This window comes from Rhinopithecus bieti, unplaced genomic scaffold, assembly GCF_001698545.2.
Source record: "Rhinopithecus bieti isolate Rb0 unplaced genomic scaffold, ASM169854v2 scaffold_21649, whole genome shotgun sequence".
NCBI classification, from domain to species: Eukaryota; Metazoa; Chordata; class Mammalia; order Primates; family Cercopithecidae; genus Rhinopithecus; species Rhinopithecus bieti.
The window spans coordinates 3,928,100-3,956,062 of record NW_016811584.1 but is presented as its reverse complement, the minus strand read 5'-3'; the positions used below and the strand labels follow the sequence as shown (position 1 = coordinate 3,956,062).

General features: G+C 39.0%; 1 protein-coding gene and 1 long non-coding RNA gene across 8 annotated transcripts in view; one reads left to right on the top strand and one right to left on the bottom strand.

Moving 5' to 3' along the window:
* CFAP20DC (CFAP20 domain containing) overlaps positions 1-27,963 on the top strand; it is a 300,976-nt gene that overhangs the window by 97,742 nt on the left and 175,271 nt on the right. For all 7 annotated transcript variants that reach the window (XR_001889627.1, XM_017894221.1, XM_017894224.1 and 4 more), the window contains one exon: positions 27,144-27,258. Coding sequence is in view for 6 of the 7 variants with exons in the window: in XM_017894221.1 (XP_017749710.1) it covers positions 27,144-27,258 (115 nt within the window). In the remaining variant the exon portion in view is untranslated. The remainder of the gene's footprint in view (positions 1-27,143; positions 27,259-27,963) is intronic.
* LOC108543632 (uncharacterized) overlaps positions 1-27,963 on the bottom strand; it is a 203,943-nt gene that overhangs the window by 67,751 nt on the left and 108,229 nt on the right. The window lies entirely within an intron of this gene.

Sequence of the window (27,963 nt, the reverse complement as noted above, 5' to 3'; positions counted from 1 at the left end):
GATTTTCCAGGTGTTGTGTGTCTCAGTTTCCCTGGCTAGGAAAAGGGATTCCCTTCCCCCTTGCACTTCCCAGGTGAGGCGATGCCTGGCCCTGCTTCAGCTCTCGCTGGTCAGGCTGCAGTAGCTGACCAGCACCGACTGTCCAGCACTCCCTAGTGAGATGACCCCAGTACCTCAGTTGAAAATGCAGAAATCACCGGTCTTCTGTGTCGCTCGCGCTGGGAGTTGGAGACTGGAGCTGTTCCTATTCGGCCATCTTGCTCCGCCCCCTCACAGAGTACATTCTTTAAGTGTAATAGTGCATAACTTAACCCTTGCCTGGCGTGGCCTTAGGTCCTGTCTATAATTTGGTACCTTATTGCCACAAAGAGTCTGTTCTGTCAGTCTTAAAATTTCTATTTTAACATAAATGCTGGTCAGTTGTGTGTAAACTGCAAAAGGGAGGGGTTATAGTGAGTGGTGTCTGACCTCCTGTCCTGTCATGGCTGTAAACTCAGTTTGGGGTCCCCTTGGCCAAGAGGTAATCTGTTCAATCAGTTGTGGAGCTTAGGATTTTATTTTTAGTTTACGTAGGATTTGGATGATTTTGTAGGTATTTAATCTTTCTTTCCTCTTTTCCATGTTTTCCAGGTTTTCCAAAATGAGCATACATTACTTTTTATGAATAATGAAAGTATCTTAAAATTCTGGAAGGGGATTAAAAAAACAGTGGTTCTTATTTTGAGGCTTCTCTGTTACCATCTAATGGGTCTTTAAGGGAATATATAAAAATCATTTTTAGTTTATTGTCTTTCCCAAGGGTACTAGGGCCATATTCATCCTTGGTTTCAGGATAATTAACAATGACATGTTGTACTTGATCATGCTGTGATCACAAATATTCTTGTGATTTGAGCAAAAGACTGGAAAATAAGACAGAGGTTAAAATGAGAGGTGGCAGGAATTACAAACTGGTAGAGTAAGGAACTCAGCAATTTCTCTTCCAAAAAGCAATAGTAAAACTGGACAAAATAGTCAATAATAACCATTTCAGGACTATGGACATCAACTCTTAAAACAAATTAAGAAGCATTTATTCACACACACACACACACACACACACACACTACTGAACCTTGGGAAGAAGTATGGAAGCCTGGGGCAACTTTGTCTGGGGCTGGTGCAGTCCCTCCTTTTTTCCCCAGCTCTGTCAGTGCAGTCAATGAAAATCAGCAGCTCCATTGCCAGAGCCAGCTGACTTGATTTGGAGCACAGTGGAAATACCCCATGCCTCTTCGTGTGTTGAAACCTTAGCAATTTTGGTGGTATATGAATAGAAAAGGCCAACATCACAGCTGGCCTGAGTTTGAGATCCTGGTTGGGGCAAGCAATAGACTGGCACGTTAGCCACTCCGGGGAAGAAGTCAGCCATAGTGAGCTTTGATAAGTACCTGCATATCCCTGGGGGTCTGGAAGGCTACATGCTCACATTCTGGAGAAATTGAAAAGAGCCTTTGTTATCAACGCATTTCTGGTTAAATGACAGGCCTTGTACAGTTGCAGAGGAGACACAAGAGGGCCTAGCAGAAAGTAAAAGCTGGGCCAGGCCCATTCACTGCCTGAGCTTTGAATTGTCCCATAACCAATGCATAGATCCATCAGCAAGGGTGGAAACTTTACTAGTACAAAGTGTTTGAGCACAGCCTCTGACTAGTTGTTGGTGACCACCAAGCAATGCTAACACAGCAGTGACCCCTAGGAAGCCAGGCTTAAAAGTAAAGTAATAACAAAAATACTGAGCAGAGAATTTGTGGTCACAAATCTCAGAATACACGGAATTTTCAGTACACACGGAATTTTCTCTGGGAGAAATCTTAATACTAGGCCATGAAACAAGTGTCAATAAATGATTGAAATTATACCAAGTGTGTTCTCTGACCATAATGGAATTAAATTAGAAATAAACATCAGATAAAAAAAATTGAGGAAATGCTCACATACTTATAAATTAAGTAGTATGTGTCTTAATAGCCGATGAGTCAAAGGATAAATTATAAGGAAAATATTTTAAATATCAGAACTGAATGAAAACGAAAATGCAGCATACCAAAATGTATGAAATGTAGCCAAAGTAGTGGTTAAAGGGAAACTTGAACCTGTAAATTCGTATGTTAAGAAAGAAGAATAATTCCCAGATCGATAACCTAAATTTCTACCCTAAGAAACTAGAAAGAGAACAGCAAACTAAATGCAAAGAAAGCAGAAGGAAAATACTGGAGTAGAAATCACAGATCAGAAAAGAGTAAAAACAGAAGAACAGTAAATCAATGAAACCAAAGTTGGTTCTTTGAAAAGATGGACAAAACTTACAAATCTTTTGTTAAACTATCCAAGAAAATAAGAGACAAGATACAAATGACCAAAATCAGTAAAACAGGCGAACACTGCTTGTAACCCTTTAGAAATTAAAAGGAAAAGAGAATACTCTGAACAACTTTATGCCAACTCCATAGACAATTTGGTTGACATGGAAAAGTTCCTTGAAAGGCAGAAACTATCACAACTGAATCAAGAAAAAAATAGAAAATTTCGATAGACATGTAACAAGTAAAGAAATTGAGTTAATAATTTAAAAAATCTTCCCACCAAGAAAAATTCTAGCCCAGGTTGCTTCACTGTTGAAATATATCAAATGTCAAATATTTCAGAAAATAGAAAAGGACAGGCACAGTTTTGTTTTGTTTTTTTGAGACAGAGTCTCGCTCTTGTCACCCAGGCTGGAGCGCAGTGGCGTGATCTCGGCTCACTGCAACCTCTGCCTTTGGGTTCAAGCAATTCTCCTGCCTCAGCCTCCCAAGTAGCTGGGATTATAGGCACCCACCACCACATAGGCTAATTTTTGTACTTTTAGTAGAGACGGGGTTTCGCCATGTTGGCCAGGCTGGTCTTAAACTCCTGACTTCAGGTAATCCGCCCGCCTCGGCCTCCCAAAGTGCTGGGATTACAGGCGTGAACCACCACGCCTGGCAAGGCACAGTTTTGCTCATTTTATGAGACTGCTATTATCCTGATACCAAAGACAATGAAAACATCACAAGAAAACTGCAGACTAATATTCATCATGAATACAGATACAAAAGCCTTCAACAAAAATATTGGAAAACAAAATCTAGAAACATATAAAAATGATTATATACCACGGCCAAGTGGAATTTATCCCAGGAAAGAAAGGCTGGGTCTATATTCAAAAATTAATTAATGTAATATGCCCTGTTAACAGAATGAAGAACAAGAAACACGTAATCACCACAATAGGGACAGATAAAGCATATAACAAAATCTAACATCCATTTCTGATTAAAACTTTCCACAAACTAGGATAAGAAGGAAAACTATGAAAAACATACAGCTTATCATACTAAATGGTGAAAGACTGAATGCTGACTCTCTAAGATTAGGAACAAAACAAGAATGACTTCACTCATTATTTATATTTACCATTGTATTCTAGTATAATGCAATAAGACAAGAAAAATAAGTAATATAAGTCATCCTTATTGCAAAGGAAAAAGAAAAGCTGTCTTTAATGATCAACATATGTCCATAGGAAATCCAATGTAATGCATTTTTTAAACCACTAAAAGGAATGAACAAGTTCAGCAAAGTTGCAGAATATAAAAGTCAATATATGCAGAAATAATTGCATTTCTACTACCAAAGAGCAATTGAAAAATGAAATTAAGAAAATAATTCCAATCCCAGTAACAATAACATCATTAAAATAATAAAATACTTAGGAATAATTTTTTTTTTTTGAGACAGAATCTTACTCTATCACGCAGGCTGGAGTGCAATGATGTGATCTCAGCTCACTGCAACCTCCATCTCGTGAGTTCAAGCGATTCTCCTGCCTCAGCCACCTGAGTAGCTGGGATTACAGGCATGCGCCACCTTGCCCAACTAATTTTGTATTTTTAGTAGAGATGGGGTTTCTCCATGTTGGTCGGGCTAGTCCTGAACTCACGACCTCAGGTGATCCACCCACCTCGGCCTCCCAAAGTGCTGGGATTACAGGCATGAGCCACCGCGTCTGGCCTAGCAATAAATTTAACAAAGGTAGTGCAAGATTTGTATGCTGAAAATTAAAAAACACTGCTGAGAGAAATTAAACATCTAAATAAATGCAGAGACATTAATTTGGAAGATTCAATATTGTTAAGATGACTGTCCTCTGCAAATTCATTAGACGTTTTGATAGGAAAATCCCAGTGAGCACTTGTTGTTTTTGTCAAAATTGATGAGCTGATTCTAAAATTTATATGGAATTCAAAGGTAAAACAATTTTATAAAAGAACAACAAGGTGGCAAAATTACAATTAGTGATTCCAGAATTTACTGTAAAGCTACAGTAATCAAGTTAGTATGTTACTGGCATGAAGAGCACATGTAGATCAATGCAACAGCATGAGAGTCAAGAAACAAATCCTTACATTTATGGCCAGTTGATTTTTGACAAAAGTGCTAAAGCAATTTAATGGGTAGAAGAATAGGTTTTTTTCGACAAATAGTGCTGAGTCCTTTGAAGAGTCACATATGTAAAACTTAATTTAGAACCTTACCTCACACTATAAACAAAAATAAACTCAAATGGATTTTGGACTCAAATATAAGACTTTGGTCAGGCGCGGTGGCTCACACCTGTAATCCCAACACTTTGAGAGGCTGAGGCAGGTGGATGACCTGAGGTCAGAAGTTTGAGACCAGCCTGACCAACATGGTAAAACCCCGTCCCTACTAAAAATACAAAATTAGCCAGGAGTGGTGGCACATTCCTGTAGTCCCAGCTACTTGGGAAGCTGAGTCAGGAGAATTACTTAAACTCAGGAGGCAGAGGTTGCAGTGAGCGGAGATGGTGCCATTGCACTCCAGCCTGGGCAACGAGAGTGAAAATTCATCTCAAAAAAGGAAAAAAAAAAATGTAAGAGTTAAAATTATAAAACTTGTTAAGAAGGAAATATTTATGACCCGGGGTTACTGAAAGGGTTTATAGATATAGTACTAAAATAAGATTAGTATAAGAAAAAAATGATAAATTGGACATTATCAACATTTTAAAATGTTGTGTTTCAAAAGACACAAGTAAATGAAGACAAACCACAGACTGGTGAAAATATTTGCAAATCATATATATGATAAGTTCTTGTACACAAAATGTTTTTAAAATTTTACAATTACAATTAATAATATGAAAATATATCATCCAGTTTCAAATGTGGTAAAAGGTTTGAATAGGCATTTCACACAAAAAAATGACAAAGGGCGAAAAACCACATAACAATATTTTCAATACTATGTATCATTAAAGAAAAGTAAATTAAAGCCATAATGAGATAATACCTCACACCCACTATAATGACTATGATCAAAAATATAGAGAATATCAGGTGTTGGTGAGGATGTGAAGAGACTGAAACTCTCATACTTTCTTTGCTGATGGAATATGAAACAGCACAGCCACTTTTCCTGGATATGTACCTACGAACAGTGAAAACATGTGTCCACATGAAGAGTTTAACGTGAATGCTCATAGCAGCATCATTCAGGTTGGCCAAATGTGGAAACAGCCTACAGTTCCATCAAGTCATTTGGGGAATAGGTAACAAAATGTGACATATCCATATACTAGAATACTATTCTGCAATACATTCTAGCAATATGATACGAAACTTAATAACATGCTAAGTAAAAGAAGCCAGATGCAAAATATTTTATATATTTTTTTTACATTTATATGAAATATCCAGAAAAGGTCAATTTAGAGACCAAAACCAGATTGGTGTTGTCTGGGGCTGAGAGTTTGAGTAGCGGTTGTCTGCAAACAAGCAGAAGGGATTTTTTTAAATAATGTTTTTAAAAATTTGTAAGTGCATAATAGGCATATATATTTATGATGTACAAGAGATGTTTTGATACGGGCATGTGTAATATGTAATAATTACATCATGGAAAATAGGTTATTTATCCTCTCAAGCATTATCCTTTGTTTTACAAATGATCGAATTATACTTTTAGTTTTTAAATGTGCAGTTAAATTATTGACTATAGTCACACTGTGTGATATCAAATACTAAGTCCTATTCATTCTTTCTATTTTTTTGGTAATCATTGACCATTCCCATGTCCTCGCCACCTGCCCACTACACTTCCCAGCCTCTAGTAACTATCCTACTCTGTCTCCATGAGTTCAATTGTTTTGATTTCAGATCCCACAAATAGGTCAGAACATTTAATGTCTGTCCTGTGCTTGGCTTTTTTTACTTATAAATGACCTCCAGTTCTGTCTATATTGTTGGAAATGACTAAATCTCATTCTATTTTATGGCTGAATAATACTCCATTGTATATAAGTACTACATTGTCTTTATCCATTAATCAGTGGATGGACACTTAGTTTGCTTCCAAATCTTGGCTATTGTGAAGAGCGCTGCAACATACATGGGAGTTCAGATATCTCTTTGATATACTGATTTCCCTTCTTTTAGGTATATACCCAGTGGTGAGATTGCTGGATCGTATGATAGCTCTATTCTTAGTTTTTTGAGGAACCTCAAAACTGTTCTCCATAGTGGGTGTACTAATTTACATTCCTACCAACAGTGTACAAGGGTTACCGTTTCTCCACATCCTTGATGGCATTTGTTATTGCCTATCTTTTGGATGTAAATTATTTTAACTGGGGTAAGATATCTCACTGTAGTTTTGATTTGCATTTCTCTGATGATCAGTGATATTGAGCACCTTTTTATATGTGTGTTTGCTATTTGTAGATCTTTTTTTGAGAAATGTTTGTTCAAATCTTTTACCCATTTTTAAATCAGATAATTAGATGTTTTCCTATAGAGTTGTTTGAGCTCCTTATATATTCTAATTATTAGTCCCTCGTCACATGGGTGGTTTGCGAACATTCTCCCATTCTGTGGACTCTCCCTTCACTTTGTTGATTGTTTCCTGATATGGTTTGGCTATGTCAGCACCCAATCTCCTCTTGAATTGTAGTTCCCCTTCATGGGAGGGACCAGGTGGAGACAGTTGAATCATGGGAGCAGTTTCCCCTATCGTGTTCTTGTGATAGCGAGTTCTCACGAGATCTGATGGTTTTATAAGGGGCTTTGCTGGGCAGTCATTGTTCCCCTTGCTCCCACCATGTGAAGAAGGATGTGTCTGCTTCCCCTTCTGCCATGATTGTAAGTTTCTTCAGGCTTCCCCACCCGAGCTGAACTGAGTCAATTAAACCTCTTTCCTGTATAAATTACCCAGTCTCGGGTATGTCTTTATTAGCAGTGTGAGAATGGACTAATATATTTCCTTTGCTGTGCAGAAGCTCGTGCACCAGTGAATTGCCTTCCCTTCAGGCTGGCAAGGTCTTCCAGGTTCTGTGCCAGTCCAGAGGTGCCATCCAGGAGCCAGGGACTAAAGTCAGAAACCTTAGCTGTCTACCTGGTGTTCTATTGTATTGTGGCTGAGACGGCACTCAAACCAGGAGATGTAGTCTTTCCCACTCTTCTCTCCCCTTTCCAAAGGCGGAGGTGTCTTGCCCTGTGGCTACGGCCACCTCCTGCCCACTGGGAGTACTGCTAGACCGCTGCTGATGTTCCCTTAATGCCCAAGTGCTCTTCGTTCAGCTTGTGGTGAATGCTGCCTGGTCTGGGACTCACCCTCCAGGGAAGTGGGCTCCCCTTTGGCCTAGGGAAGGTTCAGAAATGCCCTCTAAGAGCCAAGTCCTGGAATTGAGGGCCCCAAGAACATGCTTGGTGCTCTTCCCCATTGTAGCCAACCTGGTACCTAAGATACAAGACAAAGTCCCATTACTTTTCCTTTCATTTTTCTCAAGCAGAAGTCTCACTCCATAGCCACTACAACTGGGAATGTACTGAGTCTCATGTGAAGTCAGCAAGTCTCAGGCCCTCAGTGTAGTACGCTGGTATCACTGCTGGTTATTCAGTGCCAAAGGACTCTTCAGTTAGCTGATGAAGAATCCTGCCCATACTGGATCTTTCCTCCAAGGCAGTGGGTTCCCTTCTGGTCCAGAGTGTGTCTAGAAAGGTCATCCAGGAGCTAGCTAGGGCCTGAAAAGGGGGTCTCATGCCTCTGACTGTTTCCTTATCCTGCTGCTGCTGAGCTGGTATCCAAGGTGCAAAACAAAGTCCTCCCCAGTCTTCCTCAAGCAGAAGAAAAGGAGCTACAAACTGTGCAGCCTGGAGTTAGAGGAAGAGTGATGCCAGCATGCCCTTAGCTATTCCAACTGGTGTCTCAAGAGGTCACATGCCCCCGCAGTGCACTGACTCTGAGCCCAGTTTAGCACTAGAGCTTGCCTAGGAGTTGCAGACCTTGTGACCTAGAATGCTGTTGAAGTTTATTTGGGGTCCCAGAGCACTTTAGTCCATGGTAGCTAGGCTTGCAGGAACTTAAGTTTTAATCACTGGGATCAGTGATTCCCCTCTGGCTAGGGCTGGTTTAAATGCTCCCTCTGTGGGTGGGCATCAGCTGAGTTTGGTCCAGTTTTGCTTTCTTCTATAACAAGGGCAACACTCAGTTAAATGCCTCACAATTGCTGGGTCTTCCTCTACATGACACACAAAAATGCTGTGTGCACCATGCTGCCACAACCGAACATGGGGGAGGGGTGGCATCAGTGATTTAAGACTGTTTTTCCTACCTCTTCAGTGCTTCTTTCAGTAATATGAAGTTAGAACCAGGTACTGTGAGTGCTCACCTGATTTTTTGATTCTTATGAAGGTGCTTTTTTCTGTGTATAGTTGTTAAATTGGTGTCCTTGCAGAGGGGATGATCAGTGGAGCCTGTTGTTCTGCCCTCTTGTTCTGCCCCTCTTGGTCTAAGGGATCTTTTTGAGATGATGGAATGTTCTACAACTGGATTCTGGTGATGGTTGCATAAGTCCTTAAATATAGTAAAAATCATTGAATTTTACACTAAATATGGTAAATTTTGTGGCATAAAATTATACCTCAGTAAAGTTTTGGTTTTTTGGTTTTTTTTAGTTTTATTTCAGTAGTTTTCAGATACTAGTGGTTTTTTGCTACCTTAATGAATTATATGGTGGTGAATTCTGAAATAAAGCCGTTTTAAAAGGTAATCAAATGATATTCAAAGAAAGGTTTCAAGAGTGCCAGTTATTAATTTAAAATCATAGGCATAAAATATGCATTGTAAAGAATGTTAACCATTAAAAAAAAAGAAATGAGCTATAGTGTATTTTAATAAGCACAATAAAGTGTCTTGGGTTCAGAATTGCTACTCTTCTCTTTTAAAGACAGAAGAATCCCAGTGAATTTAAACTTCAGTAGAAGGGAAAACTAATGGAACGAAATTCCCTATACTAATCATGAAACAGAATGAATGTGTAAGGGAGGCCACAGAAGCATCTTCTACTGGCTGTTAAATTCAGTACACAGCCATATAATATATATCGAAACATTTTACATATTTAAACTGGCTATTTTGCAATCTCACTATTTCCTTGTAACTATACCTAGAGCTATTTGATACCATCACTGAAAATGTGCATTCTAATTTTGTAATTTTTAGGTCATGATGAGGAAAAATAAACCATTTTGGCTTAAAGAACAAATGATTCTAATAAATGAATCAAATCATCAGAAGTCTGAGATCAGTTTTGCAGGTTCATTCTAACCTGAAGTGAGCATTTGCAAATTATTGTAAATGATTGTACATACAGAAGAAAAGTGAATAGGTAATCTGAATAGATGAGTTTATCTACACTCTTGGATGGGTGCTACCATTTACTGAAATTCTCATGGAGTTGCCATTGTGGAAAAAAAACTGTCAATCAAAGATGAAGATCTGAAAGCAAATTGAAAATTGAATTGAAAAGTAATTTTACTTTCAAGTGGTTTGCAAATGTAGATGTTAAGTTTGAAATGAATGCTGTTAATGACCATAGCTGAGAGGGTTATACACCTGCTGATCACTAGAATATTATTATAAATGAGGTTGATTTTCCCATCAACTACCCAATTTTTCTCAACATAGTCTCATTACTTTTTCTATCAACTTGCTGACCCTTAGCTCACTTGTGTATATAACAATGTATTAACTCATATATGGTGTTTTTAAAAAATGAATCCTTAAGTACAAGAGGAGTAATGCTAGTGTTGCTTGTTTTTTTCTTCTTTGTTAGGTCACAGGAGGTTTTTGATGGTGAAAATCAAGCCTGTATTACAAGTGAAGAGCTGTTTTACAAGCAGTCTCCTTGCAGCAACTAAATTGCCCCCAAAAAAGCACATAAGTGTAATGAAGCTTTTAAGTAGTCACACATAGGCATTTATATTCTCTCTCATGAATGACTAATTTTAATTTTTTTAAAGTAGCAATTCAGCTTGCTTTCAGAACCATTTAAGCTTAGCACATGATTTTGTTTTCCCCCCAAAACTAACTATTCTTGATTATGAGATAGGGAAGGTTTGCATATTTATTTTTGCAGAGACAGTAGCATAAGCCCTCATCACCATATGGATGGCTTAGTCCTAATATCTCTGTCTTAAGCTGGGCACATGATCATTTAGAAATTCTTTCAGACATCAGAGCCATAATGATTAGACTTAACTGAGAACTATTTTGTGCAAACCAAAATCTGACTTCTGTGAAGATGAACCTCATGCTGTGAGCCTAGTGTTTGGTTCCTATTGAGTTTTACAGTCTAGAGGACCCACCTCTTAATAAATGTGTTGGATTACATTAAAAGATACGCTATAGCAGAGGAATGCATCTTTCTTTTGGCTTTTCACAGTCTTCTGTCTGGCATGCTCTTCCCCTAGATGTGTGCATGGTTCCTACCTCTACTTCACTCAACTCAGCTTAAATGGTGTCTTATATGAGAGGCCTTCCCTAACTACCCTTTCTAAAATAATACTTCCCATCCCTATCTATCACTTTGTCATGCTTTATTTTTATTCCATAGTCCTTATTGGGAATTGACATACTATATGTGGACTGGTTTATTTATTGCTATCTTATCCATTAGAACAAGCTGGAGACCTTGTTTTTTTCACTGTGAAATCCCCAATATCTCCTTCCAGACTTGAGAGTAAGTAGGTGCTCAATAGAAAGATGAGCCAATATGTAACTCTGGTAGGGCTTCAAAAAAGGCAACTTAGCAAGTATTTCCTAATTAATTGTAAACCCCTTAACCTAGCTCTGTGAGAGTACTGTGATAAGCAGGATGTAATCTCAGTGCCCGGGGGTGCTTACAGGCTAGTAGAAGAGTTTATATATAACAGCCTGACACCCACACTTTTTTTTTTTTTAACCAAGACTCACTGGAGCAGAATAAAAGATGTCATAGCCTACAACCCCACCCATTCCCACTTTCCAGTATGGAGGTTGGGACATTGATAGAGAGAGGATTACTGAGGCATGTGTGAGCCACTTATGTTTTAGTTAATAGAAAATTAAAGGCCAGAATTCCACAGGGTTCAATAAACAATCCGCAGCCACCCAAGTTGATGATGGTTACTTGAGTACAAGCACTGCAATACTGTGACAGTCAATCTGATCAACGAGACAGCTACTAAATGACTAACCGGTGGGTGGCATCTACAGCATGGAGACTGGAAAAAGGGAGAATTCACATCCAGGGTGGGATGGAGTAGGATGACGAGAAATTTTATCACACTACTCAGAGCAGCATGCAATTTAAAACTTATGAATTATTTATTTCTGGTATTTTCCACTTAATATTTTTGGATCCTGGGTAACTGAAACCACTGAAACATGAAACCACAGATGAGGGGGTCTACTGTAATAACATATCACTGAAAACTAAGAATAGCACTACTTGAAAACTACAATGAACTCAATACTGATGATGAATTTTTAATAAATGGTTTTCCTCCCAAATTTCCAGAAATTCCATCCCTACCCTACCTGCCACCCCACCATCATGTTTTATAATGTGCACACTAGGAACTTTGCAAATTGCCCAGCATTTTGGGGCACTCAGACTTTTTTGTGAAAGTTAACATGAGGAACTTACTTAAACTCTAGAGTGAGCTTTGGAACACCAAATTCTAGTAACCCTTTTAAACTCAATTACAGCATTACTACCCAAGTGGTAAAACTGGAATATATGGGACTACATGTTATTTAACCATTAAAACAAAGGAAAAGATGTGCATATTTGCATCAGTTTATGGCTCATAAAGTGGACTATAGTCACAGACCTAAACCACAAAGGGGGATGAAAAAAATTCAGTAATAGAGGTTAAAAAACATGCTGTAGCAAGTCAATAAAAAATGTGATTAAAATCTGGAGATCAAAGAAGTTTTCAGGGAAGAGGTGGCATTTCAACTCAAGCTGTGATAGATGAATATTATTTCAGTTGGCATAATAAAGAGAGAAGGGGCTTTCCAAGGGAAATGCATAAGCAAAGGCATGAAAATAAAAAAGAATGTCATACATTTAAGTAACAGTAAGCATACTGGTATTGTCATTGTGGCAGTCCACCCCAGTGTCCCATATCATGTCCTCTGGACCCACCTCTGCTATCAGCTGCACTGGACAGTTTGTGCAAGTTTGTGCAAGTGTACCTTAGGGCCTCCTTTGATGCTGTGGAGGCCCACTTCACCCATGGACTAGCACAACTTGGAAATACTGGGGAGTTAAGGCCCCTAAAGGCAACCTATAACCCTTGGGGATTGGGAGTCAGTGAATATGTGCTCCCACCTCCCACCCTTCAGGTGGTCCATTCTGTAGGCTGTTCTGTACATGTCTTCAGAAGTCCCGGTGGAATGGAGCCCCTGTGACCTGTAGTGGTGTCACTGATAATGCATTCTTAAATTGATTTTTCCTCCTTTGTTGTCCTATTCTCCCTGCTCCCTGACTCCTGCTTCATGAGATCACCTCTGAAAAGACTACTTGCACCATATTTTAAATTCTACTTTTGGAGATTTGCTTCCTAAAAACGCTGCACAACACAACCAGGTATATGAAATAGCTCTAAGGATTGCACTGGCCAGCAAACTCACAAGAATTGGAGACCTTAGTCAGTATTGAATTTTATAAATATTCTCAAGGATACAAGTCATGAAGTACACATGAAGCAGAAGGAGATCCAGTCCTTTCTAAATGCACTTGGCCCAGATTTAATGAGTAAGTTCTCCAAGCAATACCTGAGGGAGAGCTACCAGCCCAAAGAGAGCTTATTTTGGCTACTTCATATATTTGTAGCTTATGTGGCATTTTTCAGGGGAGCTATGCCCGCATAAGCCCATGGATTCCAGGTTTGTTGACTACAAGCAGTCCTAGATGTATCAGGTATATCCTGCAAAAAACATTCCATTAAGAACTTTTCCCCTAATACCATTAGTGCATTTGCCAGGGAGTCACTCATGTTTACAGGGAGTTTTGGCTGGTCTTATATCTTTCTTTTCTGGAATGCCCTTTAGTAAAGTAAAGTAAATGGTTGCAGGCCTGCTGCTCTCTCTTTCCTTCCCAGAGGAAGCATGCAACCTTTTAAAAACACTGAGCCAGGTAACTACCAACCTTGAAATTGTCAGATAGACTTGTAAATAATTTACCATTATTGCTCTTGCCTCATCATTTTAGGCTTTAGTGGGTCTCCTGGCTCTGCTACTTACTGTCTATGAGACCTTGAACAAGTTGCTTAATGTCTCTGAGCCTCTCACTACATTGATAAAATGTAAATATTGATTCCTATTTCAAAGACTTGTTGGGAGGAATAAATGAGATAACACTGGTAAAATGGTATGCAGGTTCTGTCAAGTGGTAAGGATTTAGATGTTGCTCTTCCATGTCCCATCCTCCTCTAACTATTTATAACTATATCCTTGATTTCTCCCCTGCTGAGGTCTTCTTGATATCTCATATTAAAACTCCCAGTAACCAATCTTGGCTTTCTTCTGCATTTCCTCTCTTCCTCTTGTACCAATTCTGATGTTCTCTCCTGGAGTCTCGGGTGATAACCCCCTGGTTTCAGTCCTGCACATTTTTCTTCATGGGGTTTGACAGGAGCAGAGGGTGCATAGAGGAATGTGGTGGAAGGGAATACTGGGGTAGTGGATAAGGGTCAGAATTTGGAGGTCCCTGAATAACAAACAAGATAAGAAACTTGAACTTTATTCCATAGACTATAAGATGCCAAAAAAGAAATTGAAGCTTAGGGGTGACATTCGGTCTCATGGCTGGTCCACATGAAGAATGGACTGAGAGATAAAACACTGGGGGCTGGGTGGGGTGGCCCACACCTGTAATCCCAGCACTTTGGGAGGCCAAGGCGGGTGGATCACCTGAGGTCAGGAGTTCGAGACCAGCCTGGCCAACATGGTGAAACCTGTCTCTACTAAAAATACAAAAAATTAGCCAGGCGTGGTGGCGTGCGCATGTAGTCCCAGCTACTTAGGAGGCTGAGACACGAGAATCGCTTGAACCTGGGAGGCAGAGGTTGCAGTGAGCCGAGATCGCATCACTGCACTCCAGCCTGGGTGACAGAGTGAGACTCCATCTCAAAAAAAAAAAAAAAAAAAAATTGGGGGCAATTGGGAAACCAGTAGAAGAGGCCATTTCAATCCACATATGACCTGAACTTTGTAACTGTAAGAAACCAAAGGAAAGAATAGGTACGAAACCACTAGGAAAGTGACTTTGGGCTGGTCGCAGTGGCTCACGCCTGTAATCCCAACACTTTGGGAGGCCGAGGCGGGCAGATCACAAGGTCAGGAAATCGAGACCATCCTGGCCAACATGGTGAAACCTCATCTCTACTAAAAATACAAAAATTAGCTGGGTATGGTGGTGTGGGTATGGACCTTAAAAGGGTCCAAATTCTGACCCTTATCCTGTAGTCCCAACTACTCAGGAGGCTGAGGCAGGAGAATCGCTTGAACCAGGGAAGTGGAGATTGTAGTGAGCCGAGATCACACCACTGGACTCCAGCTTGGTGACAGAGCAAGACTCTGTCTCAGAAAAAAGAAAGTGACTTTGACAGGATGTGGCAGCTAATTGGATTGGTGAAGTTCAGATGCTCATGATTCTCAGGAGTCCTCGCTAGTAACTGAGAGTATTTGAAGTAAGTATGTGAGGCCTATTGTGAGGTATGAGGTTACCCCCAAGAGCCTGGGAATTAGGAAAATAAGATTAGCCTCCAAAATTTTAATTGTAAGATAATAACCGTTGGATCAGAGCTTTTTTTTTAACCTATCAAAAGGAAGGATTTGTAGACGGAAAGAAGATAATCTCATACACACATACACACAAAAGGTAAACGTGAACTATGTACATTCAAACACAATGTAGGGTAGGCATCTTAGCCATTAAATATTAAATATTTTGTTCCCAGGAGCAAAGATCATTCTACTATGGATGTGTTTATAGGGATCACCTGCCCCACAAAGAAAGCAAGCATGTAGTTCAGAAGGTGGATACTGGGATTAAGTAGATCTGAGTTTAAATCTGTACTCCACTGAATATGTGGTTTGGGGAGAGTTACCTAGCCTTATTAACTAAGCTTTAGATTCCTCATCTGTAAAATAGATGATAATAATAGTAGATATCTTGTAGGGTTTATGGAAGGATTAAATGTGGTAAAGTATATAGAGTGCTTAACACATTGTTGGCATATAGAGAATGTTCAATAATTGATATTTAATAATGATATTTTTGGAAAATATATGCATCTTACACTGAAGTCTAAGTCAGTCATTCTGATTATATGCTAAGTCAACACATCCTTCTGATACTTGATATATTTTTTTATTTACATGAATAAACACATTTCAGTAGTTTACATTCCATTCTTGCTAGCTTGGAGATCATCCTTCTGGAAGGCCTGACACAGGATCATGGGTAGAGGTGTAAATTTGTAACCTATTGGAAGACTGGATCTAGAACAAAGTAGGAAGGAGGTTCTAAAGGTGTGTGCGAGAGGGAAAAGGGAAAGTGGTTTTCAGGAGAGAGACAAGTATTATCTTAAGAGTATAATATGGTTCTGTGGTTCTCACCATACTGTAAACTCTATAAGGACAAAAACCAGGGAATTCTTGGTACTGCTGTATCCATAGCACCTAGCACAATGTCTATACTAGTCTCTTGGTAAACAGCAAACAAATGAAAATGCTTCAGCCTGGAATAGTAGTTGGCATAGTGTTGCATGGCAGAAATGGCAGTGGATTTTAAGTTCAAAGACAGAATGGTAACACTTGCCTCTGCTGCTTACTAACTGTATATCCATGGGGTAGTAATTTCTAGAGGCTTATTTTCTCATCTGTAAAATGGAAAATGAATAAAAGTGTTAGCGACAACTATTTAAGAATAGTTACTTTTTCTGCTACACTGCGCTATGATTTTCACATCTTAGCCACTTCCGTATCTCCAGTGTCTTATATTGTATTACTAAGGCATTGATTATTAGCTGAATGAATTAATTAATCGGGAGGAAAATTTAAGTAGGAGACCTTGAAGTCAAGTAATCCCTAGCAATGATGTACCACAAAGTAGAACTATTCGTGTAAGGTGCTAAAGTGGAATCAAGGTATTGGTTGTCATAGTGGAGGAGGTTTAAGTTTAGATGAAATCTTACTGTCTGTGTGAATATTTAGAGTCACCCAGAATAATGGACTGTGATCCGAGTTCCAGAGTTACCCAGGAATATTAATGAATATTATAAAGATCAGTAGATGAGTAGATTAATATTGAGTAGGCTTAAGGGAAATTTTTTTTGATGTTTTAAAGCTTAAAAAACATTAGCATCAACATGGAATAAAGATCAAAGAAATTCAAGTGCATATAGACTATTCATCAGTCATATGACAGATCATACAGTAAGTCTTATTACATTTTTTTATTATGCTTTAAGATCTGGGATACATGTACAGAACATGCAGGTTTGTTACGTAGGTATACACATGCCATGGTGGTTTGCTGCACCCAACAACCCATCATCTACATTAGGTATTTCTCCTAATGCTATCGCTCCTCTAGCCCTCCAGCCCCTGATAGGCCCCGGTGTGTGGTGTTCCCCCTGTGTGCATGTGTATTGTTCAGCTCCCACTTATGAGTGAGAATAAGCAGTGGTTTTCTGTTCCTGTGTTAGTTTGCTGAGAATGATGGTTTCCAGCTTCATCCATGTCCCTGCAAAGGACATGGACTCATCCTTTTTTATAGCTGCATAGTATTCCATGGTATATATGTGCCACATTTTCTTTATCCAGTCTATCATTGATGGACATTTGGGTTGATTCCAAGTCTTTGCTATTGTGAATAGTGCTGCAATAAATGTACATGTGCATGTGTCTTTATACTAGAATGATGTATAGTTCTTTGGGTATGTGCCCAGTAATGGGATTGCTGAGTCAAATGGTATTTCTGGTTCCCGATTCTTGAGAAATCACCACACTGTCTTCCACAACAGTTGAACTAATTTACACTCCCACGAGCAGTGTAAAAGTGTTCCTATTTCTCCACATCCTCTCCAGCATCTGTTGTTTCCCGAGTTTTTAATGACCACCATTCTGGCTGGCGTGAGATGGTATGGCATTGTGGTTTTGATCTGCATTTCTCTAATGACCAGTGGTGATGAGCTTTTTTTATATGTTTGTTGGCTGCATAAATGTCTTCTTTTGAGAAGTGTCCATTCATATCCTTTGCCCACTTTTTGATGGGGTTTTTTTTTTTCTTGCAAATTTGTTTAAGTTCCTTGTAGATTCTGGATATTAGCCCTTTGTCAGATGGATAGATTGCAAAATTTTTCTCCCATTCTGTAGGTTGCCTGTTCACTGATGATAGTTTCTTTTGCTGTGCAGAAGCTCTTTAGTTTAATTAGATCCCATTTGTCAATTTTGGCTTTTGCTGCCATTGCTTTTGGTGTTTTAATCGTGAAGTCTTTGCCCATGACTATGTCCTGAATGGTATTGCCTAGGTTTTCTTCTAGAGTTTGTATGGTTTTAGGTTTTATATTTACGCCTTGGATTTTTAGTTAATTTTTGTATAAGGTGTAAGGAAGGGGTCCAGTTTCAGTTTTCTGCATATGGCTAGCCGGTTTTTCCAACATGATTTATTAAATAGGGAATCCTTTCCTCATTGCTTGTTTTTGTCAGATGTGTCAAAGATCAGATGGTTGTAGATGTGTGGCGTTATTTCTGAGGCCTCCGTTCTGTTCCATTGGTCTATGTATCTGTTTTGGTACCAGTACCATGCTGTTTTGGTTACTGTAGCCTTGTAGTATAATTTGAAGTCAGGTAGCATGATGCCTCCAGCTTTATTCTTTTTGCTTAGGATTGTCATGGCTATATGGGCTCTTTTTGGTTCCATGTGAAATTTAAAGTAGTTTATTTTAATTCTGTGAAGAAAGGCAATGGTACCTTGATGGGAATAGCATTGAACCTATAAGTTACTTTGGGCAATATGACTATTTTCCCGATATTGATTCTGCCTATCTATGAGCATGAAATGTTTTTCCATTTGTTTGTGTCCTCTCTTGTTTGCTTGAGCAGTGGTTTGTAGTTCTCCTTGAAGAGGTCCTTCACATCCCTTGTAAGTTGGATTCCTAGGTATTTTATTATCTTTGTAGAAATTGTGAATGGGAGTCCACTCATGATTTGGCTCTCTGTTTCTCTATTATTGATGTATAGGAGTGCTTATGAATTTTGCACATTGATTTTGTATCCTGAGAACTTTGCTAAAGTTGCTTATCAGCTTAAGGAGATTTTGGGCTGAGATTATGGGTTTTCTAAATATACAATCATGTCATCTGCAAACAGAGACAATTCGACTTCCTCTCTCCCTATTTGAATACTCTTATTTCTTTCTCTTACCTGATTGCCCTGGCCAGAAATTCCAATACTCTGTTGAATAGGAAGGGTGAGAGAGGGCATCCTTGGCTTGTGCCAGTTTTCAAAGGGGATGCTGCCAGTTTTTTCCCATTCAGTATGGTACTGGCTGTGGGTTTGTCATAAATAGCTCTTATTTTGAGATATGTTCCATTGATACCTAGTTTATTGAGAATTTTTAACATGAAAGGGTGCTGAATTTCATCAAAGGCCTTTTCTGCATCTATTGAGATAATCATGTGGTTTTTGTCATTGGTTCTGTTTATGTGATGGATTATATTTATTGATTTACATATGTTGAACCAGCCTTGCATCCCAAGGATGAAGCCAACTTGACCGTGGTAGAGAAGCTTTTTATGTGCTGCTGGATTTGGTTTGCCAGTATTTTATTGAGGATTTTCACATCAATGTTCATCAGGGATATTGGTCTGAAATTTTCTCTTTTTGTTGTGTCTCTGCAAGGTTTTGGTCTCAAGATGATGCTGGCCTCATAAAATTGGTTAGGGAGGAGTCCCTCCTTTTCTGTTGTTTGGAATAGTTCAGAAGGAATGATACCAACTCCTCTTTGTACCTCTGGTAGAATTTGACTGTGAATTCACCTGGTTCTGGGCTTTTTTTGGTTGGTAGGATATTAACTAGTGCCTCAATTTCATAACTTGCTATTGGTCTATTCAAGGATTCGACTTCTTCCTGGTTTAGTGTTGGGAGGGTGTATGTGTCCAGGAATGTATCCGTTTCTTCTAGATTTTCTAGTTTATTTGCAAAGAGACATTTATATTATTCTCTGATGTTAGTTTGCATCTCTGTGGGATCAGTGGTGATATACCCTTTATCATTTCTTATTGTGCCTATTTGATTCTTCTCTCTTTTCTTCTTTATTAGTCTGGCTAGTGGTCTATCTATTTTGTTGATCTTTTAAAAATAACCAGCTCCTGGATTCATTGATTTTTTTTAAGAGTTTTTTGTCTCTATCTCCTTCAGTTCTGCTCTGATCTTAGTTATTTCTTGTCTTCTGCTAGCTTTTGAATTTGTTTGCTCTTGCTTCTCTAGCTCTTTTAATTGTGATGTTAGAATGTCGATTTTAGATCTTTCCCACTTTCTCCTATGGGCATTTAGTGCTATAAATTTCCCTCTAAACTCTGCTTTAGCAGTGTCCCAGAGATTCTGCTACATTGTGTCTTTGTTCTCATTGGTGTCAAAGAACTTGTTTATTTCTTCCTTAATTTCATTATTTACAGTAGTCATTCAGGAGCAGGTTGTTCAGTTCCCATGTAGTTGTGAGTTTCTTAATCCCTAGTTCTAATTTGATTGCACTATGGTCTGAGAGACTGTTATGATTTCTGTTCTTTTGCATTTGCTGAGAAGTGTTTTACTTCCAATTATGTGGTCAATTTTGGAATAAGTGCAATGTGGTGCTGAGAAGAATGTATATTCTGTTGATTTGGGATGGAGAGTTCTGTAGATGTCTATTAGGTCTGCTTGGTCCAAAGCTGAGTTCAAGTCCTGAATATCCTTGTTAATTTTTTGTCTCATTGATGTGTCTAATATTGATAGTGGGGGTGTTAAAAACTCCCTCTATTATTGTGTGGGACTTGAAGTCTCTTTGTAGGTCTCTAAGAACTTGCTTTATGAATCTGGGTGCTCCTGTGTTGGGTGAATATGTATTAGAGATAGTTAGCTCTTCTTGTAGTGTTGATCCCTTTACCATTATGTAATACCCTTCTTAGTCTTTTTTATCTTTGTTGGTTTAAAGTCTGTTTTACCATAGACTAGGATTGCATCCCCTGCTGTTTTTGAATTCCATTTGCTTGGTAAATATTCCTCCATCCCTTTATTTTGAGCCTATGTGTGTCTTTGCATGCAAGATGGTTCTCCTGAATACAGCACACCAATGGATCTTGACTCTTTATCCAATTTTCTAGTCTGTGTCTTTTAATTGGGGCATTTAAGCCTGTTTACATTTAAGGTTAATATTGTTATGTGTGAATTTGATCTTGCGATTATGATGCTAGCTGGTTATTTTGTGCATTAGTTGATACAGTTTCTTCATACTGTTGATGGTCTTTACAATTTGGTATGTTTTTGCAGTGGCTGGTACCAGTTTTTCCTTTTCATATTTAGTGCTTCCTTGAGGAGCCCTTGAAAGGCAGGCCTGGTGGTGACAAAATCTCTCAGCATTTTCTTGTCTGTAAAGGATTTTATTTCTCCTTCACTTATGAAGCTTGGTTTGACTGGGTATGAAATTCTGGGTTGAAAATTCTTTTCTTTAAGAATATTGAATATTGGCCCCCACTCTCTTCTGGATTGTAGAGTTTTCGCAGAGAGATTCACTGTTAATCTGATGAGTTTCCCTTTGTGAGTAACCCAACTTTTCCCTCTGGCTGCCCTTAACATTTTTTCCTTCATTTCAACCTTGGAGAATCTGAGGATTATGTGTCTTAGGGTTGCTCTTCTCGAGGTGGTCTCTATATTTCCTGAATATGAATGTTGGCCTGTCTTGCTAGGTTGGGGAAGTTCTGGATAATATCCTGAAGAATGTTTTCCTACTTATTCCATTCTCCCCATCACTTTCAGGTACACCAATCAAATGTAGGTTTAGTCATTTCACATAGTTCTATCTTTCTTGGAGGCTTTGTTCATTCTCTTTCATTCTTTTTTCTCTAATCTTGTCTTCAAGCTTTATTTCATTAAGTTGATCTTCAATTTCTTATATCCTTTCTTCCGCTTGATTGATTTGGCTATTGATACTTGTGTATGCTTCACAACATTCTCGTGCTGTGTTTTTCAGCTCCATCACGTCATTTATATTCTTTTCTAAATTCGTTATTCTAGTTAGCAATTCCTCTAACTATTTTCAAGGTTCTTAGCTACCTTGCATTGGGTTAGAACATGCTCCTTTAGCTTGGAGTAGTTTGTTATTACCCATCTTCTGAAGCCTACTTCTGTCAAGTCCTCAAACTCATTCTCCGTCCAGTTTTGTTTCCTTGCTGGCAAGGAGTTGTGATTCTTTGGAGGAGAAAAAGCGTTCTGGTTTTTGGAATTTTCAGTCTTTTGTGCTGGTTTTCCTCATCTTCGTGGATTTATCTACCTTTGGTCTTCGATGTTGGTGACCTTTGGATGGGGTTTTGTGTGGATGTCCTTTTGTTAATGTTGATGCTATTCCTTTCTGTTTGTTAGTTTTTTTTCTAACAGTCAGGCCCCTCTGCTGCAGGTCTGCGGGAGTTTTCTGAAGGTCCATGCCAGATCCTCTTTCCCTGGGTATCATCAGTGGAGGCTGCAGAACAGCAAAGATTGTTGCCTGTTCCTTCCTCTGGAAGCTTCATCCCAGAGGGGCACCCACCAGATGCCAGGCAGAGCTCTCCTGTATGAGGTGTCTATCGACCCCTGCTGGGAGGTGTCTCCCAGTCAGGAGGCACAGGGGTCAGGGACCCACTTGAGGAGGCAGTCTGTCCCTTAGCAGAACTCGAGAACTGTGCTGAGGGATCTGCTGCTCTCTTCAGAGCCGGCAGGCAGGAATGTTTAAGTCTGCTGAAGCTGTACCCACAGCCACCACTTTCCCCAGGTGCTCTGTCCCAAGGAGATGGGAGTTTTATCTATAAGTGCCTGACTGGAGCTGCTGCCTTTCTTTCAGAGATGCCCTGCCCAGAGAAAAGGAATCTAGAGAGGCAGTCTGGCTACAGCGGCTTTGCAGAGCTGCATTGCGCTCTGCCCAGTTCGAACTTCCCGGGGGCTTTGTTTATACTTTGAGGGGAAGACTGCCTACTTGAGCCTTAGTTATGGCAGACGCCCCTTCCCCCACCAAACTCTAGTGTCCTAGGTTGACTTTAGACTGCTGTGTTCTCAGTGAGAATTTCAAATCAGTGGATCTTAGCTTGCTGGCCTCCGTGGGGGTGGGATCTGCTGAACTAGACCACTTGGTTCGCTGGCTTTAGCCCCCTTTCCAGGGAGTGAAGGGTTCTGTCTCGCCGGCTTTCCAGGTGCCACTGGGATATGAAAACAGACTCTTGCAGTTAGCTTGATGTCTGCCCAAACAGCTGCCCTGTTTTTGGCCTGAAACCCAGGGCCCTGGTGGTGTAGGCACCTGAGGGAATCTCCTGGTGTGCAGGTTGCAAAGACCGTGGGAAAAGCATAGTATCTGGGCCAGGATGCACTGTTCCTCATGGCACAGTCCCTCACAGCTTCCTTTGGCTAGGGGAGGGAGTTCCCTGACCCCTTGCATTTCCCGGGTGAGTCAACGCCCCGCCCTGCTTTGGCTCACCCTCCACAGGCTGCAACCACTGTCTAACCAGTCCCAGAGAAATCAGCCAGGTACCTCAGTTGGAAATGCAGAAATCACCTGCCTTCTGCATTTATCTCACTGGGAGCTGCAGACCGGAGCTGTTCCTATTCAGCCATCTTCTGGCATATATCATTTTATTTTTCTTTCACAGCATAAAAATCTTCAACAAAATACTAGCCCAATTGAAATTTACTCCAAGAATACAAAGTTCATTTCACATTTGAAGATCAATGAGTATAATTAAATATATAGACAGGATAAAGGTGAAAAACAACAGGATCATTTCAACCAGTATAGAAAAGGCATTTAACAAAATTTCACAACCTTTCATGATTGAAAAAAGAATGTCTAAAAAAGTAGAATGGAAGAGAACATCCTCAGTGTGATAAAGTAAACTACATCTAACATCATACTTAATAAGATCAGAATGAACACTTTCTCCCTATGATTTTCTCCCTGTATTCTCATGATTTCTATTTAAGATATACTGAAGGCCCTAGCCATTGCAGTAATGCAAGAAAAAGAAATGAAAGGTATAAAGTTGAAAAAGCAGAAGTAAAACAGTCTTTATTCACTCTGGACATGATTGTTTATGTATAAAATCCTCAGGAATCTACAAAACAACTACTGGAACTCAAGAGTGAATTAAGCAAAGGTCAGAGGAAACAAGTACCATATAGAGAAATCAATTGAATGTCTATATACTAGAACCAAATGACTGGGAAATGAATTTTTTTTTATTTTTTTATTTTTTTTTGAGATGGAGTCTCGCTCTGTCACCAGGCTGGAGTGCAGTAGCACAATCTCAGCTCACTTCAACCTCCACCTCCTGGCTTCAAGCAATTCTTCTGCCTCAGCTTCCTGAGTAGCTGGGATTATAGCCGTGTGCCACCACACCCAGCTAATTTCTGTATTTTTAGTAGAGATGGGGTTTCACCATGTTGACCAGGATCATCTAAATCTCTCGACCTCGTGATCCACCCCTCAGCCTCCCAAAGTGCTTAGATTACAGGCATGAGCCTCTGCACCCGGCCCCGGGAAATGAAATTTTAAAATTCATTTTCAACTGTGTCAGAAGACAAAATACTTAGGAATAAATTTAACAAAAGATGTGCAGGGCTTCTAAAATGAAAAATATAAAACATTAAGAAAGAAATTAAGCAAAGCCTAAATAATTGGAGATACATATCATGTGAGTAGACATGATCAGTATCAATCTCCTGAAATTGATCTGTAGATTGAATACAATCCAAGTTAAACTCTCAACACCTTTTTTTAAATAGAAATTGATAAATGGATTCTAAAATCCATATAAAAAAGCAAAAGCCAAACAAATCTTAAGCAAAACTAAAGTTGAAGAGTTTTTTTTTACCTGGTTTCAAGACTTACTCTAAATCTGCAGTGATCAAGGTAGTGTATTATTAGTATAAGAATAGACAAATGGATCAGTGAAAAAAAAAGAATCAATAGACAATCCAGAAATACAACCTCACACTCATATATTTATGGTCAACTGATTTTCAACAAAGTACCAGGGCATTTCAGTGAAAAAAGGAGAGTCTTTAATAAATGGTATTGGGACAGTTGTATAAACATACAGAAAGAAAAGAACTCCAACCCCTATGTCATACAACTCACAGAAACTAATTTGGGATGAACTCAATGTAAAAACAAACTATAAAGATGTAGAAGGAAACATAAGAAAGTATTTGTGCAACTTTAGCCTGGGCAAGGATTCTTCAGGACACAGAAAGCACTAGCATAAATAATGGTAAACTATATTTCATGAAAATTTACCTGCCTTTTGCACAAGAATAGAGGCTCCAGAAGGATAGGAACCTTGTCTTTTTCATCACTGTCTCCCTGAGGTACTCCCAGCAATTTTCCTGGCTCAGTCTTTGTTGAATGTATGAATGAATGAATGAATGAATGAATGAATGTTCCTGTAGTTCCATATGAAGTGATAGTATTCTCAATCATTCCTCCATTTGGAGTTTGACTCTTAACTATTTAGATTAAAAATATGTAGTTTGGCTGGGCGCAGTGGCTCATGCCTGTAATCCCAGCACTTTGGGAGGCCTAGGCCGGCCGATCACCTGAAGTCAGTCGTTCTAGACCAGGTTGGCCAACATAGTGAAACCCTGTCTCTACTAAAAATACAAAAATTAGCTGGGCATGGTGTCAGGCACCTGTAATCCCAGCTACTCAGGAGGCTCAGGCAGGAGAATCGCTTGAACCTGGGAGGTGAAGGTTACAGTAAGCCACGATCGCACCATTGCACTCCAGCCTGGGTGACAAGGGCGAGACTCCATCTCAAAAAGGAAAAAAAAATGTCGTTTTATTCATGAAAGCACAGTAACCCTTTAATAAAACTGTGATAGATGAATTTTTGGTTAATGCAGTCCCTCTTTTTGTTACCTTTTCCTTTCTAGAATCCCAGTAGTCTTTCCTTTTATTTCCTAATCAGAACTTACAGAAGAGACCTAATAGCATCTCTGAGGACATGATTTTCCAAACATATTTGATCCTGTACCCCATTAGTAAATTATTTGTACATACCTGCTATATAGGGGCATTTCTTCAGAAAATATGTAAATATGTTACTATACTGCTGTATAATGAGACATGCACAAAAATAACATTTTAAGAGGATGAGGTGAAAGTTCTAATGTTTTCTTCCTGCACTTCTGTGGATTGTTGCGTATCACTCCTCCTCCCCATGTGTTCATCCCACTTTGAAGACACCACCTTAGGGTAAATGTGATACCATGTTTACATATATGTATATATATCAGGGTATAATACTGCCATAGTGTTAATACTTCTTCATTTTAAACCATAGCTCTGACTATGGATTGAAAGACTTTGCATTTTAAATGAATTTATGATATCATTTAGTGCAAGTAGGATGGAATTTTTAGGTCTGGAGCATGCTCTGAAATCATCTCACTAATTTTTACTGTATTTATTCTTAACATTGTTTAATGATAGGTTTTTTCACTGAAAATATGTAGAGTGTTTTAGAGAGAAGCAATACCGAGATTAGAAAAGTGGGAAGGAGGGGAATGAAAGTGCTGTAGAAAAGACAACGTCGATTTTAAAACAGTTAATTACACTATAAATATTGACAACAGTGCATTTGAATGAAATGTCTTCTTGGGGATTACTAAATATAGAAAATTAGCAGTGTAATGTGTCTAAACAAAGTTTTCCCTAATAATGGGGAAAATCATTCTCAAATAAAAGACAGTGTTTAAAGAAGCATCAATTCTATAATATAGCAGCCTGAGACAGGTTTGGAGATTTTAAGCATGCTGTATTACCTCTCAGACCTAAAGGAAACAGAACATAAAAATGAACCTCTATCAATTTGAAGCAAACCTAATCTTTGTGATCATGGCTGTGGTCTAAATCTATTAAAGATGTTCAAATTCAGTGTCCTTGGTATCACTGTGGGTTGACCTGAATAGTGAGCGATAAAGTTGTGTATTATAATTCTGGTTGGAAGATATGTGCTTAGGAAGTGAAACCGACAGCCAGTGTTTTGTGTCTGTCTCTAAGCAGACTAAGAGCCTATATAAAATGACAGATGCATTTTTAGGGAAAGAAATCCATAATGTTTTCCTATTTAGTAGGTGACAGTATGTCCCAAGATAATACAAGCTTAAGGGGCTGGAACAAGTATGGTTATTAAAGGCTAGCAGTTTCTCAGTTCATCCAAATTGAATTTTTTCGTAGGCTGAAGGACTGTGGAAATCTAGTGTAGAGTACTGAAATAAATTAGCATATTAAGTGAATTTATACATTCAGGCTTCTGAGCACTTTGAATTTAAGAAAGAAATTTTATTACTTCTTGAAAGAAAAAGGCAATTGTTAAATTCTATGTTTGATCTTCCTGTTGAAAAGGGTCTATATGATAAATTATATCATTTTGATGATTATCCAAAGAAGTGGTTATTAAATTGATGGGAATCTTTCTGTCTTCTCTCCCCTATTTTTTCAGAATTACTGATTTAGGGAACATCAAAAGAAGATTATATTTATCAACGGTCCATAAGGAACTATCCTACACCCCTCTTCATGCAAAAATTCCACTCTTCATGATCAAACGTAAAATTGTAAGTATCACGTGAATGTTGCCTAAAATATTGAATTCAATTCAGCAAATATTAATTATGGACTGACTCCACATGTGAGGTACTTTGTTAAGTACCATGGTGGTATAAAAAATAAATACAATTCATGGCCTTTCTTCCCCTCTCTTGAAAGAGCTTAACATCTAAGTGGAATAACTTAATTATTTGAACATCTATAAAATCACCAAAACTGTGATACAAAGCACAGTGGAGATAGAAATTGCTATTGGTACTGTGAAAGGGAAAGGAATCCATCTGACTGGGGATGGGGGAAGGCTTTCTGAAGGAGATAGCACTTAGAATGGACTTTGGAGGACTCTTAAGATTTCAACAGGGAGACATAGGAAGCCAAGCATTTCAGCAAAAGCAACAGCATGGGCAGAAGCATGGAGGCTGGAAAGAGGTAACCTCCGGAGAACAACGAACAATTAATCATGGTTGCCAGATTGAAAAAGAGCCCTAAGGAAACATTGGTCTGACAGTACAAGAGCCTGATGTGGGTTCAGACATTTTAAGTACGTTGTGTAACTTCTGAAGGGCCTGATTTTTCTGACAAGTCTTTGTCAAACTTCAGTCATTTCAATACTACTCTCAGTACCCTTTTTGTGTACTACCCATTCTAGTATGCACTTGAGACTTTCCTTTAAACCAACTCTCTCTCCTTTAAATCAACTGTCTCCCTTTTTT